This window comes from Taudactylus pleione, unplaced genomic scaffold (genome assembly GCF_031769625.1).
Source record: "Taudactylus pleione unplaced genomic scaffold, aTauple2 ptg000265l, whole genome shotgun sequence".
NCBI lineage: Eukaryota > Metazoa > Chordata > Amphibia > Anura > Myobatrachidae > Taudactylus > Taudactylus pleione.
Genome location: NW_028284667.1, coordinates 11,519,126 through 11,535,398, shown reverse-complemented (window position 1 = coordinate 11,535,398; position 16,273 = coordinate 11,519,126). Strand labels below are relative to the sequence as shown.

Genomic DNA, 16,273 nt, shown 5'->3' with positions numbered 1-16,273 from the left:
ACACCTATTCACGAGAGTGGACTTGGTGTCCCTAACTTCCTTAAATATTACAGGGTGATCCATTTGATTCAATGTATCTTGCTACACTCACCATCTCAGACAAGGGTTTGGGGTGTTATTCAGACTAGCCTAGCTGATCTATAGTCTGCCTTATCTCTGTTTTGGTTAAAACCCCATCACAGTCCTAGTTTACATAGCATGCCTCTCATCCTTGCTTTTTCTGTCACATGGAATCATACAACTACCATTTACTAATTGCTTTCATTGGTCCTGGCATCTCACTCCCTGGAACAATCCTTCATTTTCTACCACTTTTGTCTACTGGACTTGCTTCAATATCAAATTTCTGAAGGACTTAGCCCCCTTGTGGACATTTCCCACATTTGCTGATCTCTAAATGTTCCCAACTGTTCCCAACTCTTGCCATTAACACTGCCTCCAGCTTTAATGCCAGGTACACATACACACTAGACGATATGTCGTCCGATCTGGCTGGATCAAACTACATGTCGGCAACATCGTCTAGTGTGTACCCTCAATGTCACTAACAAGCTCCCACGCATCATCAGCGACATCGCCTGTCGGACCTGCATGCAGGTCCGATGGGTGACATTGTCAGCGAGGGCCATGCTACCGGATGCAGCACTGCCCCCGCTGCAGCGCTGCCACTCCTGACATCGGCAAGTGTGTCTGCACTTGCCGAAGCCGGGACCCCCACCAGGTCCCGTCGCATGATAGGTTGGCTGGGTGCACATCATTAAATGTGTACCCAGCTTAACACTTTACACTTCCCCTAAAGGGTCCTGTCCCAGTCTGCAAAACATATCTCCTTTGGAGACTTTTTGTTCTCACAGATCCTCTGGAGGACTTATATTAATGCTTTATCACTTAATGTTGTTCTATCAGTGACTTTCTTATTCACTCTTACAACGTCATATTCCTGTAACTCCCAAACATACCCAACAACTAATAACTCACATTTCATGCACTGCTAAGTTCCAAATAGCTCTATTGTGGAAGAATGCTGAACTCCCTCCTTAATCTCTATCATAAATAAAATATGCCAGGTCTGCCACATGGAATATACTTCTAGTATTCTTCATAATACTCCCACAAACTCTCAACTACTTGGACTCTTTTGGCCGATCACTATACCTCCTGACTTTTCCCTCTGAGTAACCCCCTCTCCCCTCTTTTTCCTCACCTTTTCTCGCTCTTTGCTCCTTCTATCTTTCTCTCTTGACTCTCCATCCCCCCTTCAGCTCTTTATCTAAGTAGTTTCGCTGTGGCCCTTTTGGATTTCCACCATTAGTTCCCGAATTGTTACCCTCTTAGGGCCTTTTGTACAAGTCTTTCTCTAACACTGTATTTGTTGTTTCTTATACCTGCTCCATTATTGCATTTTCTTGGTCTAATAAACAATAATATTTAGCTCCACTTTCCCTTTTCTTCCTTCTGTATACCCCATGTACTTTTTTACCTATGGACCTAGTACACTATAAGTAAACTAATGCTGGGTAAACACTATACATATATTGTGTCGGCCGTGCAGCATTTCAGATGCAATATATATGTATTGTGCACATCTGCCACTGACCACAGGAATCTTCGACAATCGCATCACAACTGTGCAGGCATTTAAATGCCCGTCCAGTTGTGATGTCTGGTCAGACATATCGAGTGGACGATTGGTAAGTGAGTTTGTTTATCAAATCGGTCCGGCGATCGGCAGGATGATCTGCCGGCCACTAAGTCAACAAGGTGTGTACCCCAAATAAGATGCAAATCAAAGGGAAAAGTAGCACAATGGAGGAATAAATTAAAAAAAGTAGAAAAATTTTGGAAAAAGTACACAATCTAGGATAAGAAGGTAAAAGATGTCCGATACCATGCGTTATGCTTTATGCGCAATTTTATACCAATTATTTTTCTACAAAAATATTACTCCTAAGTACCTAGTAAACTATGGGCCTGATTCAGACCCGTTCGCTATTTGCGGTCGTTCGTTCAAAAACAAGGGGTGGCTATTCAAATGATCCGTTCGCAAATTGCAGTCTGTTCACACCTCTAAGTCTGAACGAGCGAGCAAAACATACGCTCGTTTATTTGTTAAAAACGCCCCCTGGCCGCTCGCACCATACGTCATGTCCGCTATTTATTAGATTAATCGAGTACATCGACCAGCGTATGAACTGCTCGCTATTCTTGTGGTTGGTTTTTTCAACCAGTATTTTGCGAGCAGTTCTGAGTTAAAAAAAAACAAGTGACGTGGTCAATGACGCTGCTGGATTAATTATGCACTCCCTTAAAACGCCCGTTTTGACCTTTAAGCACGCCTGCGTTCGGATCTCCACTCCCCATTTTCAAGCACCTTCCCCTGTTACCACCCACATACGCCTCATTCTGTCACTCAAAATAGCAGGCATTCGCTATATTGCGAGCACATGAATTTCGGCCGCACTGACTGGTTCGCGCATGCGTATAACGATCCGTACGCATGCGCAGATGTGCGAACATCGCTCGGAACGAGCGTACTGCCGCTAGCGAGTGGCTCTGAATGAGGACCTATATGCAAAATAAGACACAAAGCTAAGAAAAAAGTAGCACACCTGAGGAAGTAGGAAAATTGTGTGAAAAGTGCATAGCACAATCTGAATAAGTAAACATTTCTGCAGTAGCTTGCACGAGGCATTAAACATAGTTAGACTGTGGGATACACTTATGGATTTATGAAAAAATATATATAAATAGGAATATTTATAACATTGAAAAAGTTTATTATGCTATTGTGAAGAAAGAAAAACAGAAATGCATAATTATGAACTCATTGTTAGGTCCTAAAAAATAGTCACATCAGTCCCATGAAAGAATAAATTAAAGTGACGCTTACCTCCTCTCTTTTCACTCCTGATGATGCCAATGCCGCTTGTACGCTGCTGCTCTCCAGAGTACCTGTGACTTTTCTACGTTCATACTCTACAAATGTCATCTGCATCTGGGCTGCAATCGCCAATGCTTTCTCTTGTGCTTCATTAGCCAATGGGATGTTAAGGTTTTCTTGCAGAATACGGTTTTCTTTGCATTTAAAATAACATGTTTTCTCTGTTTCTGTGTTACCTATAAAAATATAAATGAAAACATAACATTACAAAATGTGATATACTGGATTTAAAAGCCAACTTTGAATATAGCTATCTAAAATGGTTACACCCTGATGACCGTCTTGTGTAATACATGCATGGTAAAGAAGCTTACTCAATGGTGTTTACCTGGATACAAATTTGTATCTATTTAAAAAAATGCTGTGTTCTCTCTCTGTACGATTGAATTTAAAAGATATATACTGCTTCAAAGTTTATTCTAACTACCAGGGGAGTTCTGGTAAATACTGAATATAATAAAGGTACACTACAAAACTCTCTTTAGTGGGACATAGTGAATAAAAGCATATACACATTGCAACCGCAGTGGTAGTGGGCAGAATAATTGTTACAGGGGGCCCCTGGATTGCCCCTTCATGGAGCCGCTCTAGTGCAGGTCTTTGGGGAGGGGACGTGGCCACACCTCCTGGATTTTGACAGCCCCTCCAGTACCAGAGCCCATCGGAGCTCTTGACGGCCTTGCCTATGGAGGTGCTGTTCTATTTCTCCATCTGTACATGACATCCTGTATCAGCACTATTGCATTTTCAGATGCAGTTGCTGTCAGTGACACTCCCGCTACACGCTTGCGCCTTGCTATCCACCCACATGTTACCTCACAGAAATGCCCACTGAAATACCAGCTCTTTCTCCCTAAATCATTCTGCGTCTCCCTGTAACCATTGGAACCAGTGGCGGCATAGAGGTGGGGCTGCAACACATTCCAAAATTCAAATAGGGGAGCCATACCAACTGTCAGTGAGTCCCCGCCAGTGATATTTGGTATCATTTGGGGTGACAGTTGGTGTGGCTCCCCTATTTGAATTTTGGACTGCACTGCAGCCCCACCCTTGGAGGTGCCACTGAGTGGAATGCATGTGTAGTACAACTTGGACAAATCTGCAGACTTAAGGCACACGTCCACTACCCAATTAAACAGAGTGATTGAACGATAACGACACCGTTATCGTTCAATCACTCGTTAATCGGGCACAAATCGGGCATGCAAATGTCGGAAACAATCAGTAATGCGCGCTCCCGCTGGTTATTTCTGATATCAATCATCGCCCGTAACATGCAGGTCAATCTGCCGATAACGACAGATTGGCCATGTATGGGGATGATGGAGGGTGCCTACACTGAACGACTGATCGTTCAGTGTAGGCACTGCAGGGGATGGGGAATGACGGTACGATTACGATTTCGGAATCGTACTGTCTTTCCCTAGTTGGCATGTGGATGTGCGCCTTTACATTGGCCAACTGCCTGCGGCACCAACACTGCTTCCACCTCTGAATTGGGCCCTTATTCTCCCATCCAAAGTATTCCTGAATAAAACCACACTTCTAACATTTCTAATGTTACACAGATCAATTAAGTCAATTAATAAATAAATTTGGATACTGCTTTTTAAATTGGTATACTGTATATGTGTATATTATACAATTTTGTCAAAGACAGACAAACACTAGTTTCATTACAGCTCTAATACCCAGAGGTTTCTTTTCAATTAATGTTCTGCCTTCAAAGTAATTGTTCTAGTGGTTCTGTCAAACCTCAGTGGAATTTTAGCAATTGAACTTATATTGCTGTTAAGTCATTCAAAGTTTTCTATGTACTAGCATACTACAAAGTGATGTATTTCACAAACATTGTAGTTTTATTACGAACGTGAAACTCTGGTTTATGCTCAATATTAGCAATGTATGGGAAATATAACCTATGGAGATCATTCATGAAGTGCACTAGATGCAAACAAATGAATGCCTTGGTTTCGCTATGGTGAGCCTTTCCTGTCCACCCACAGCACATCAAGGTCCACCACTGCTGTCTGCTGTTGGGAGATGCCTACACAACCTAACATTGAGCCTATGTGTGTGGTGAGGTAAAAAAAAATCTGTAGCTGAGCTGCCTGAAAAGGCTGTATACACACCAGCATTATTGATGATGTTGTGGAAATAAAATGTACTGTACCAAATAAAAGAGCTCATTTTTGGATTTTACACACAGTTAACTTGCATTATGCAGTGCTTAAGTAGACCCATTAGTCCGCACTCCATACAGCACTATGGGCAAATTTACTTAGGTGCAATCATATTGCACCCGCGAGTATGTACAGCTAAATGCCGCACTTACGGTACCTCCAGACTAGCAGATTTTTGTTTGTGAGCAAAGTGTGTGAGTTCGGTGCGAGTGCAAACCTCAAGGAGGGCGAAGCAATGTCAACTTCCCACCCCCAGCACGTGCCTGTAGTTGCAAGTTAATTGAATTCCCCCCAAACTGGTGTAAATTTCTGCTTCTATGCAAATGCCAATATCTTGTTGTGTAAATCTGTGCACTTTGGCAGAAATCTAGATAAACTTGCATAAAACTTTCTGTGCTTTGAATAAGATCTGTTTTTTGTTCAATCTGAAAAGACTACTTAAAAATCAAAACTAATCTCCAATTATAAAGTGGTTTAGCTGGCATCAGTTTATTACGGAGGGCTCTTGCCTTCCAGTAACTGCACATTGATACTCTATTTCTTCTTCTGTAAGTTTTGAATTGTCTATTACAGGTCAAAAGTATTTTCTACCAATTTTGTATGTCATATACTGATTTTGTCTTTTTACTGTTTTAAATTACTGTTTTGATTTTTGAAGAGCCTATTGCCTGTACCCCCTAACCAACCCCCCCTCCCCCCACACCCCCCCTTTGTGTTTTCTCCCCCTTTTTTCTGTGTCCCTTTATTTTTGGGAAAAAAAGAAAGAAAACCTCAATAAAAATTATTGTTTTTTAAAAATAAAAGAGAAAAAAAAAATCAATACTAATAAAAGCCTTTTTTCAAATAACTGATCACCAACTCTATGCATAGATCAGAAAAAGAATAACCTGCAGAACAAAAAAATAAAATAGGAAATTGCAGTCTGTTTGTTTAGGGCAATAAATGTTCACATTTTCCTATATACATCAATTCTTAAATGAGAAATGTCATGCTAAAACATAACTTAGTTGTAAAACACTGTTTTTTTGTGTTGTAGATTTGGCAACGATTTTTCTTTTTCCGTTTTGCTGTACACATAGGTATTTATTGGCAAAAGCAAGCAAATGTTGTACCAAACTTTGAGAATAATATGGTCGCTAGAGGGTCTGTTCTTTTGGAATTAACTTACCTAGATAAAGCAACAATAACTGAGTGCATAGAAAAGGAATATATGGTACAATAAACACACAATAAAGAGTTGAACTCCTATACATCACAAAATGCTTATTATTCATTTAGTAATTATACTGCATAATAAACTAAAAACTTAAAATGTTTGCAAATAAAAACGACCTCACCTGGAGTTGTATTATTGATGATATTTGGACTATCCACAGGAATCAAAGCTGAAGGCAGAGGAGGAATGCCAATCCCTTCAATCACGTTTACAAAGTCACCAATCTGTAATCAAAGTGTTTAGAGGAAAATAAACAGAAATTTTGTAGACTAATATATTTACTGTTAGGTATTATTTAACTACTCTTATGCTTTGTGTTGTTGGATGTATATGGTTAGGGGTCTTAATATGCTGCAACTATGAAGTGGTAGAATGGTGGCAATTGCATGCTCTGAAGACCAAAGGTAAGACATCTATTAGGTTGGTTATTACATTAAAGTAAAGGGAGAAAGCCAGGATAGTTTGATAATCTGTGCTGATACGTTACTTCAGCATTGTACTTACTAAATGTTATTATATTACTTGAGTTTCTGTATAACCCAACTCCTAGGCTAGTTTATAACAAGCTTCATTAACCTACATATTGTAAATGCATTATAAGGGAAAAAGCCACACGAAAAGATGTTTGGAGCTACCGAGTCAAGCCATGGCGTGGCGCGACTAGAAGAGCTGTTTAACACGCAAGGAGGCTAGATGTATGTGGACACATCTGTAAACAAGTTCATTCAAAAGTAACAAAAATTAAAAAAGGGATCACTGTAACTATTATCAATATTTCTAGATTTCAATTCCTAAAGCTAATCACATACAAAAGTAATTTGAGTAATACATTTTACTGTCTTGTATCATATTGACGCAAATTTGCTGCATGTTTGAAACCAAAAGGACCAGTACCCGCAATCAAGATCTGATCGGGTGCCATCAGATCACAATTGGAGGTACATTTGGTCACCAGTGACCATGTTCTACCAGGGTGTGTAGTCATTGATTGCTCCCTTCAATTGGGTTCCATCTCTTCTAGAACTTGACCTGAGTACCAGACAGCCAAGTACTGTACTTCCATTTTGGACACCCACTTGAATGGATACACTAGACACAGATTAGTTTGCTCAGTACTCAAGGAAATAAATAAACAAGAACCTCCTGTACAACCTACGCAAAATCATACTAAAGGTGCCCATCCACTAGTAGATCAGGGAAAGACGGAACGATTACGACACTGTAATCGTACCTTTGTTCCCCTAGGGGGTGCAGTGCCTACTTTGAACGATTGATCGTTCAGTGTAGGGACATCAATCATCCCCGAACATGACCAATCTGTCATTATCGGCAGATTGACCTACAGTTTCAGCCTATGATTGATGTCAGAAACGACCAGCGGAAGCGCGTATCGCTGGTAATTTCCGACATTTGAATGCACAATTTGTGCACGATATGCGGCCGATTACTGAGTGATTACACGATTACGATGTCGTATTCGTGCAACCGTAAAGTGTAATCGGCTAGTGGATGGGCACCTTTAGACTTATACAACATGAAAGGATTATTTTTAGTAAAAGTTTTTTTTTGTTAAACTTCATTAATCTGTTTCAAAATAGATGGGGCCATCTATTTTTCCAATATTAGAATGATTTATGAATATGCCTTCACAAAATATTATTTTCAAATAATTTGTATTGATTTTAACCTTCCCTTTTAGAAATATATTTGAAATAAAGTAGGGGTAAGCGGGTTCGGATTTCTGAAATCCGAACCCCCCCCCGAGCCCCCCTGATCCGAGGCCGATCCGAGTCAGGCTCGACTTTTTCCGCCTGAAATCGAGGCAAAACGTCATCATTCCGCCTTCCGGGTCTCGCGGGTTTTGGATTCTATATAAGGCACACGCGTCGTCGCCAATTTCTCACTCGGCTGTGGACAGTGAAGAGGGAGGGTGGGAGTTAGGGCTGGCTGGGCTGTGTAGTGTAGTGTTGTGCTGTGCTGCTGTTGTCCATGGGGGCTGTGTCCACTCCTTCAAAGTCCATTGGGACTGGCTGTGCTGTGCTGCTGTTGTCCATAGGGGCTGTGTCCACTCCTCCAAAGTCCATAGGGGCTGGCTGTGTTGTGCTGTGCTGCTGTTGTCCATAGGGGCTGTGTCCACTCCTCCAAAGTCCATAGGGGCTGGCTGGACTGTGTTGTGCAGTCAGTTGTCCATAGGGGCTGTGTCCACTCCAAAGTCCTGTGCAGTGTCCCAGTCCAAAAGGGGTGCTGTAGTGTTGTCCAGGGGGTGCTCTGTCCATCAGGGGTGCTCCCCCCAAGTGCAAAAAAATAAATATTTTTTCTGTGTTTGTGAACAGTGTGCGCAGTAGCCGCACGTGCATCAACAAAGTAGTGCCAAGCGTGCACCTGTGTCATAAGTAAAGGGCCGGCTGGCTTGACCGTTAAAGGGTGCTGTAACCCCCAAAGTGCACTCCAAACCAAATAAAAATATATTTTCTGTGTTTGTGAATTGTGTGCACTGTGGCTGCACGTGCATCAACAAAGGAGCAGCGCCAAGCGTGCGCCTGTGTCCCATAAGTAAAGGGCCGGCTGGCTTGTCCATTAAAGGGTGCTGTAACCCCCAAAGTGCGCTCCAAAAAAAAATATATATATTTTTTTTGTGTTTGTGAATTGTGTGCGCAGTAGCCGCACGTGCATCAACAAAGTAGCACCAAGCGTGCGCCTGTGTCATAGGTAAAGGGCCGGCTAGCTTGACCGTTAAAGGCTGCTGTAACCCCCAAAGTGCACTCCACACAAAATAAAAAAATATTTTCTGTGTTTGTGAATTGTGTGCACTGTGGCTGCACATGCATCAACAAAAGGAGCAGCGCCAAGCGTGCGCCTGTGTCCCATAAGTAAAGGGCCGGCTGGCTCATTTCTTAAAGGGTGGTGTAACCCACAAAGTGCACTAGTCTCCAACAAAAATAAAAAATTATTTTCTGTGTTTGTGTGCGCCTTAGCCACACGTATATATCAACATAACATAAATGGAGGACCAAACTTTCTCCGATAAAAATAAAATAGGGAAAGATCAAGAACCACTTCCTCCTAGTGCTGAAGCTGCTGCCACTAGTCATGACATAGACGATAACATGCCATCAACATCGTTTGCCAAGGCCGATGCCCAATGTCATAGTAGAGGGCACATACAATCCCAAATGACAAAGTTCAGGAAAATGACCTTAAAAAAAACATTTAAATCATCTGAGGAGAAATGTAAACTTGCCAATATGCCATTTACGGCACGGAGTGGCAAGGGATGGCTAAGGTCTATCCCTATGTTCATGACTAGTGGTTCAGCTTCACATGACGATGGAAGCCCTCATCCCACTAAAAAAATCAAACGAGTTAAGTTGGCAAAAGCACAGCGAAGAACTGTGCGTTCTAAGAAGATATCACAAATCCCCAAGGAGAGTCCAAGTGTGGTGGCGGTTGCGATGCCTGACCTTCCCAGCACTGGACAGGAAGAGGTGGCTCTTTCCACCATTTGCACGCCCTCTGCAAGTTCTGAAAGGAGCACCCACAGTCCACTTGCTGATATGCAAATTGAAGATGTCACTGTTGAAGTACAACAGGATGAGGATACTGGTGTAGCTGGCGCTGAGGAGGAAGTTGGCGAGGAGGATTCTGATGGTGATGTGGTTTGTTTAAATCAGGCTCTGGGGGAGATAGTTGTTGTCCGTGGGATGAAAAAGCCCATCACGGTCATGCCTGGGCAAAAGACCAAACATTCCACCTCTTTGGTCTGGCAATATTTCTATCCAAATCCGGAAAACAACTGTCTTGCCATATGTACCATATGTAAAGGTGAAATCAGTAGGGGTCGGGACGTTAACCACCTAGGAACATCCTCCCTTATACGTCACCTGCAGCGCGTTCATTAAAAGTTACTCTCAAGTTCAGAAACTTTGGCTAAGACCGTAAACAGTCCAGGGACACCTAAATCCCTTTGTCCTGTTGTATCCAAGCGCCTGCAAACCACACCGTCAACTCCCTCCTCGTCAATTTCCTCCTTAGCCAGGATCGGAAGTAGTCCTGCAGGCCATGTCACTGGCATGACTGACTCTCCTATCCGGGATTCCTCCGAAGGATCCTGCATTGCTACGCCTACTGCCGCTGCTGTTGCTGCTGGGAGTCGTTCATCATCCCAGAGAGGAAGTAGGAACACCACTACTTTTACTAAACAATTGACCCTCCAACAGTCCTTATCGAGGAGGATGAAGTACGACAGCAGTCATCCTGAAGCAAAACGTATAACTGAGGCCTTGACTGCTATGTTGGTGTTAGACGTGCGTCCGGTATCCGCCATTAGTGCAGTGGGATTTAGACAATTGATGGAGGTAGTGTGTCCCCAGTTCCAAATCCCGTCTAGATTCCACTTCACTAGGCAGGCGATACCGAGACTGTACAGAAACATCAGAAAAAGTGTCCTCAGTGTCCTGAAAAATGCGGTTGTACCCAATATCCACTTAACCACGGACATGTGGACAAGTGGAACAGGGCAGACTAAGGACTATATGACTGTGACAGCCCACTGGGTAGATTTATCACCCTACGCAGCAACAACAGCAGCGTCACCTGTAGCAGCATCTCAGAAACGCCAGCTCGTTCCAAGGCAGGCTACGCTGTGTATCACCAGTTTCAGTAAGAGGCACACCGCCGACAACCTCTTAGAGAAACTGAGGGAAATCATCGCCCAGTGGCTTACCCCACTTAGACTCTCCTGGGGATTTGTGATATCTGACAACGCCACCAATATTGTGCGGGCATTACATCTGGGCAAATTCCAGCACGTCCCATGTTTTGCTCACACAATAAACTTGGTGGTGCAGAATTTTCTGAAAAGTGACAGGGGCACGCAGGAGACGGTTTGGGTGGACCGAAAAATTTCTGCCCACTTTCGCCATTCAGCGACTGCGTGCCGAAGACTAAAGTGCCAGCAAACACTCTTGAACCTGCCCCGCCATCACCTGAAGCAAGAGGTTGTGACACGGTGGAACTCAACCCTCTATATGCTTCAGAGGATGGAGGAGCAGCAAAAGGCCATTCAAGCCTATACATCCACCTATGACATAGGCAAAGGAGGGGGTATGCACCTGACTCAAGCGCAGTGGAGAATGATTTCCGTGTTGTGCAAGGTTCTCCAGCCCTTCGAACTTGCCACACGTGAAGTCAGTTCAGACACTGCCAGCTTGAGTCAGGTCATTCCCCTCATCAGGCTTTTGCAGAAGCAGCTGGAGAAAGTGAAGGAGGAGCTAAGATGGAGCGATTCCGCTCGGCATGTGGGACTTGTGGATGAAGCCCTTCATTCGCTTTGCCAGGATTCCAGGGTGGTCAATCTGTTGAAATCAGACCACTACATTTTGGCCACCGTGCTCAAGCCTAGGTTTAAAGCCTATGTGGTGTCTCTCTTTCCGGCCGACACAAGCCTGCAGAGGTGCAAAGACCTGCTGGTGAAAACACTGTCAGCTGAAGCGGAACGTGACACGTCAACACTCCTTTTTCATTTTCTCCCGCAACTGGGGCTGCCAGGAAAAAAACTTAGGTATCCTAAGTAACCCGCTGGCGGTGATGCAGGGCAGGCAGGACCAAGTTTGGACATCTGGTCCGGATTGAAGGACCTGGCAACAATTTCTGACATGTCTACTGTCACTGCATATGATACTGTCACCATTGACAGAATGGTGGAGGATTACATCGGTGACAGCATCCAAGTAGGCATGTCAGACAGTCCGTACCTGTACTGGCAGGAAAAAGAGGCAATTTGGGGGCCCCTGTACAAACTGGCTCTATTTTACCTGAGTTGCCCCCCCTCCAGTGTGTACTCCGAAAGAGTGTTTAGTGCAGCCGGGAACCTTGTCAGCGAAAGGCGTAGGAGGTTGCTTCCACAAAATGTGGAGAAGATGATGTTCATAAAAATGAATTATCAACTCTTCCAGGGAGACCCGCCTCCAGAACATACAGAGGGACCTGTGGTGGTGGATTCCAGCGGGGACGAGTTAATACTCTGTGAGGATGAGGATGTATACAACACTGAAGAGGGTGAGGAATTGGTGGATGAGGAGGATGAGGACGACATCTTGCCTCCGTAGAGACAGTTTGTGCAGGGACAAATTAATTGCCAGCTTGTTTTGTGGGGGCCCAAACGAACCAATCATTTCAGCCACATTCGTGTGGCAGACCCTGGCGCTGAAATGATTGGTTTGTTAAAGTGTGCATGTCCTGTTTATACAACATAAGGGTGGGTGGGAGGGCCCAAGGACAATTCCATCTTGCACCTCTTTTTTTTTCTTTGCATTATGTACTGTTTGGGGCCTTGTTTTTCAAACTGCCATCCTGCCTGCCACTGCACTGTCACTCCTAGATGGGCCACGTGTTTGTGCCGCCCACTCGTATCTCTTAGCATAGTCATCCAGCTACCTCAGTGCAACCTTTTGGACATAAAAACAATATTGTGAGGTGTGAGGTGTTCAGAATAGACTGGAAATGAGTGGAAATTAAGGTTATTGAGGTTAATAATTGCATAGGAGCAGAAAAAATCACAAATTCTGTGATTTTAGCTGTTTTTATGCTTTTTTAAAAAAAAATACAGATCCAAAACACAAAACCCAGAACCCAAAACACGGAAGGGTGGTTTTGGCAAAACCAATCCAGATCCAAAACACGAAGAAAGATCCAGATCCAAAACCAAAACACGAAAAGTGGCCGATGCACACCCCTAAAATAAAGAGAGGCTAACTATAAATGAGGTGGAAAAACAAAAAGAAAATGTGATTTGAAACACAAAATAACATATTATATTGGTCATTATGCAAAATGCTATTAATAAATCAAAATAAAAAGTTATACTGTGGTGACTGATTGCAAAAAAAAAACAGTTATATTTAGGTTTTTGAAAAGAAGTATGTAAAAGATTAGCTGAAATGGATTAGTTCGTCATTGATCAACTTTAATCTCTATCACTTTATCTAACAAGAAATAGTAGTAGCATTAATGTAACTCTCAAACTCCCTAATTAAATACGGGAGCTGTTTCATATCTCTCTGATCAAGTTGTTGTGCAATGATTTTTCCCGTACTCACACCATGTACACATAATGTGACAGCCCTTCTCTCAGTGATTAATGTTAGCTTTCAGTTTTCTGATCGGAAATGCTTTCACTACTTTGGAGCTCTGTAGATTAACTTTCTCCAGCCTAAACTTCTTTTAAGTTATCAGGATACATTTATCTGCTCTGTTTGTTTTCTGTTACACGATCAATCAATTATTTGGAAATTATTTTCATCATTGCATTTAGATGTTTGTACAGTTTTGTTATACAGTTACATTAACTGGTTGGCAAGCATGAAGTTCCGGGATGCTTCCCGCGGCCAGGAAGGACATGGATGGTCATGAGATGGCACCACCTGAACTGGTGATGGGGCCCCGATGAGTGATAAGACGGATATAATATATCCAGTTCCACTTCTAACACCACCTTTAAATCTGTCATTTGCACTGTAATATTAATGTCACAAATATTACAACAAAAAAGTGTATTAATATATGTAAATATATTGCTTTTTTTGCTTCCTGTTCTGATTTTTTCAATGTTATAAAGATTCAGAATTTGACATGTTTGATTTATTTTTTTTACTGAGCAGTCCAAGTATATATTCAATATTTACCTCTGCATTGGTAAAAACAACCGTACAGTAGCGTTTTCCAAGATCAAATGGAAGAAAATTAACTTGCAAGCTTGCAGACATGCCTTCTCTTAAGAAAATACACTCCAATGGACAAAAAAACTGTTGTTGTAAAGTTGACTGGTAGCCTGTAAGGACAAAATACACATAGTAATAAAAACAAATACAGTAGTACAGGTTGAGTCTCCCATATCCAAAATGCTTGAGACCAGGAGTATTTTGGATATTGTAATATTTCGTATTTTGTAATATTTGCATACCATAATGAAATATATTGGGAATGGACCCAAATCTAAACACAGAATGCATTTATGTTTTATATACACCTTATACACCCAGCCTGCACGTAATTTTATACAATATTTTCAATAATTTTGTGGCTCAAACAAAGTTTGTGTACATACATGAAATTCATGTATGTTTCATATACACTTTATACACAAAGTCTGAAGGTCATTTTATACAATATTTTAAATAATTTTTGCTTTAAACAAAGCTTGTGTACATTAAAGCATCAAAAAACAAAGGTTTTACTATCTCAGTCATGGTAAAAAAAAATTCCATATTTCGGAATATTTGGATATGGGAGACTCAACCTGTATATTACAAAATTAAAGATAAACCTCCCACATTATAACACCTCTCTATTATAATGACACAAAGTAATAGGAATAGTAGAAATACAAAACTTTATTTTACCAATAAGATAACATGCCCTATCTAGCTACAAATAAAAAAAGCATGGCAGACATCACTCCACTGACATTTTCCATCTTCTATATTAACTTATTACTTATATAGTGAATGCAATGTTTTGCAGTACTGTTACAGATATTTTAGGGATTTTCTTGGCCAAAGGAGCTTATAGTCAATATATGGTGACTGAAAGATAGAGAGACAAATTACTTCTGCAAGGTCACAAACAACTGACAATGGGTTTTGAAACCTGGATCTATCAATGTCATTGTTAGTCAATCCATTTAATCACTGCATTACTCTTTGTCTACTGAAATAGTATGGACTGGTTGCTAGGGGAGGTCAATTGTGCTACAGAAACTACTGTAGGTGCAAGGTGACATTGCCAATTCGTACAACTGAATGTTTAAGGTAAGTGGCTTTATAGAAAACGGTTACTAATAATATTTACAAATATTTTTACAACCAGAGTTAAATACATTTGAGATACAGCTTTAATCAAGGTGGACTTGTTGACTTACTTTATATACATCATTAATTTTGTTCAAGCTTACATGGAAACAAGTAGATCAGTGCTTAGAAGAGTGTAACCCTGCTGTTATTGTGTAGAAATACTTAGATACACATGATATTTTGGCTGCACTTATAGTTTTGATGTAGTGGATATCTGAGCTAAGATAAATTGATTGGGGGAAGGTAGTTTTTCAGAAGGGTACACTAAAATGGAGGTGAAAGCAAGAAGATAAATTATAGTCTATTTACAAATCAATCCTAATTTCATACTATTAGCACATATAAAATTGCAATAATGCAACAATGTGTAATAATATAATTTGCCTTTTATTTTTAATTTTTAATTGTATCTACTCTCAATTATGTAAACCAGTATAAACCCCAATATTTATGAAAATATTATGCTCTTTATAAGTTTACCAAATATAACATATTGTAGTATATTTATTGTTCACTGTAATTCTTTTTAATGTTTTGTTTTAGATACTTTTATCGGAGTCCCTAACGTCTCAAAGATATTATATTATTAATAAAGATAATAACTGGAAAATTATCAAATGTTACCTCAGTGTTACATTGTACAAAGCAATTGCTAATCACTTCAGGGCATATTGTATGTGAATTGTAGCAAGGTGTCTGCAGGGACATTAACAGACCAGGCTTGGCATTGTAGGCTGCACTGGTTGGCATTGGTCATATTGTGTGACCAATGAAAACAGCATATTGCCCAAAGACTAATTTTAACTGGTCATGTTAGGAAAGAACATACAGTATAATTATGTCCAAAATAGTGCTGAGGATCTGGTACACCACTTGCAGCAGTTGAAAAGCTTGGGACTACTAGAAAGCTACAGAAGTGACAGCTTTGAAGGCTTGGGAGAATCACAGTTCTGAAATACATATATGCTCATTATGAAACCTTTCTGAGTATATATGAACATAACATGAGCAAAGGCTCCTTTAACGTAGAAGTGATTTGGAGCCCGGCAATACACATACTTCTATTCACTGTCAAGTTTAATAA

General features: G+C 41.3%; 1 protein-coding gene across 1 annotated transcript in view; it reads right to left on the bottom strand.

The window, feature by feature from the left end:
* The window catches only part of LOC148514013 (cilia- and flagella-associated protein 47-like), a gene marked incomplete at its 3' end in the record, with an annotated part of 651,210 nt that overhangs the window by 367,473 nt on the left and 267,464 nt on the right, over positions 1-16,273 (bottom strand). The window contains exons 42-44 of the mRNA XM_088481183.1: positions 14,023-14,168; positions 6,462-6,564; positions 2,891-3,108 (exon numbers count right to left, since the gene is read on the bottom strand). Of these exons, the coding sequence (XP_088337309.1) occupies positions 2,891-3,108; positions 6,462-6,564; positions 14,023-14,168 (467 nt within the window). The remainder of the gene's footprint in view (positions 1-2,890; positions 3,109-6,461; positions 6,565-14,022; positions 14,169-16,273) is intronic.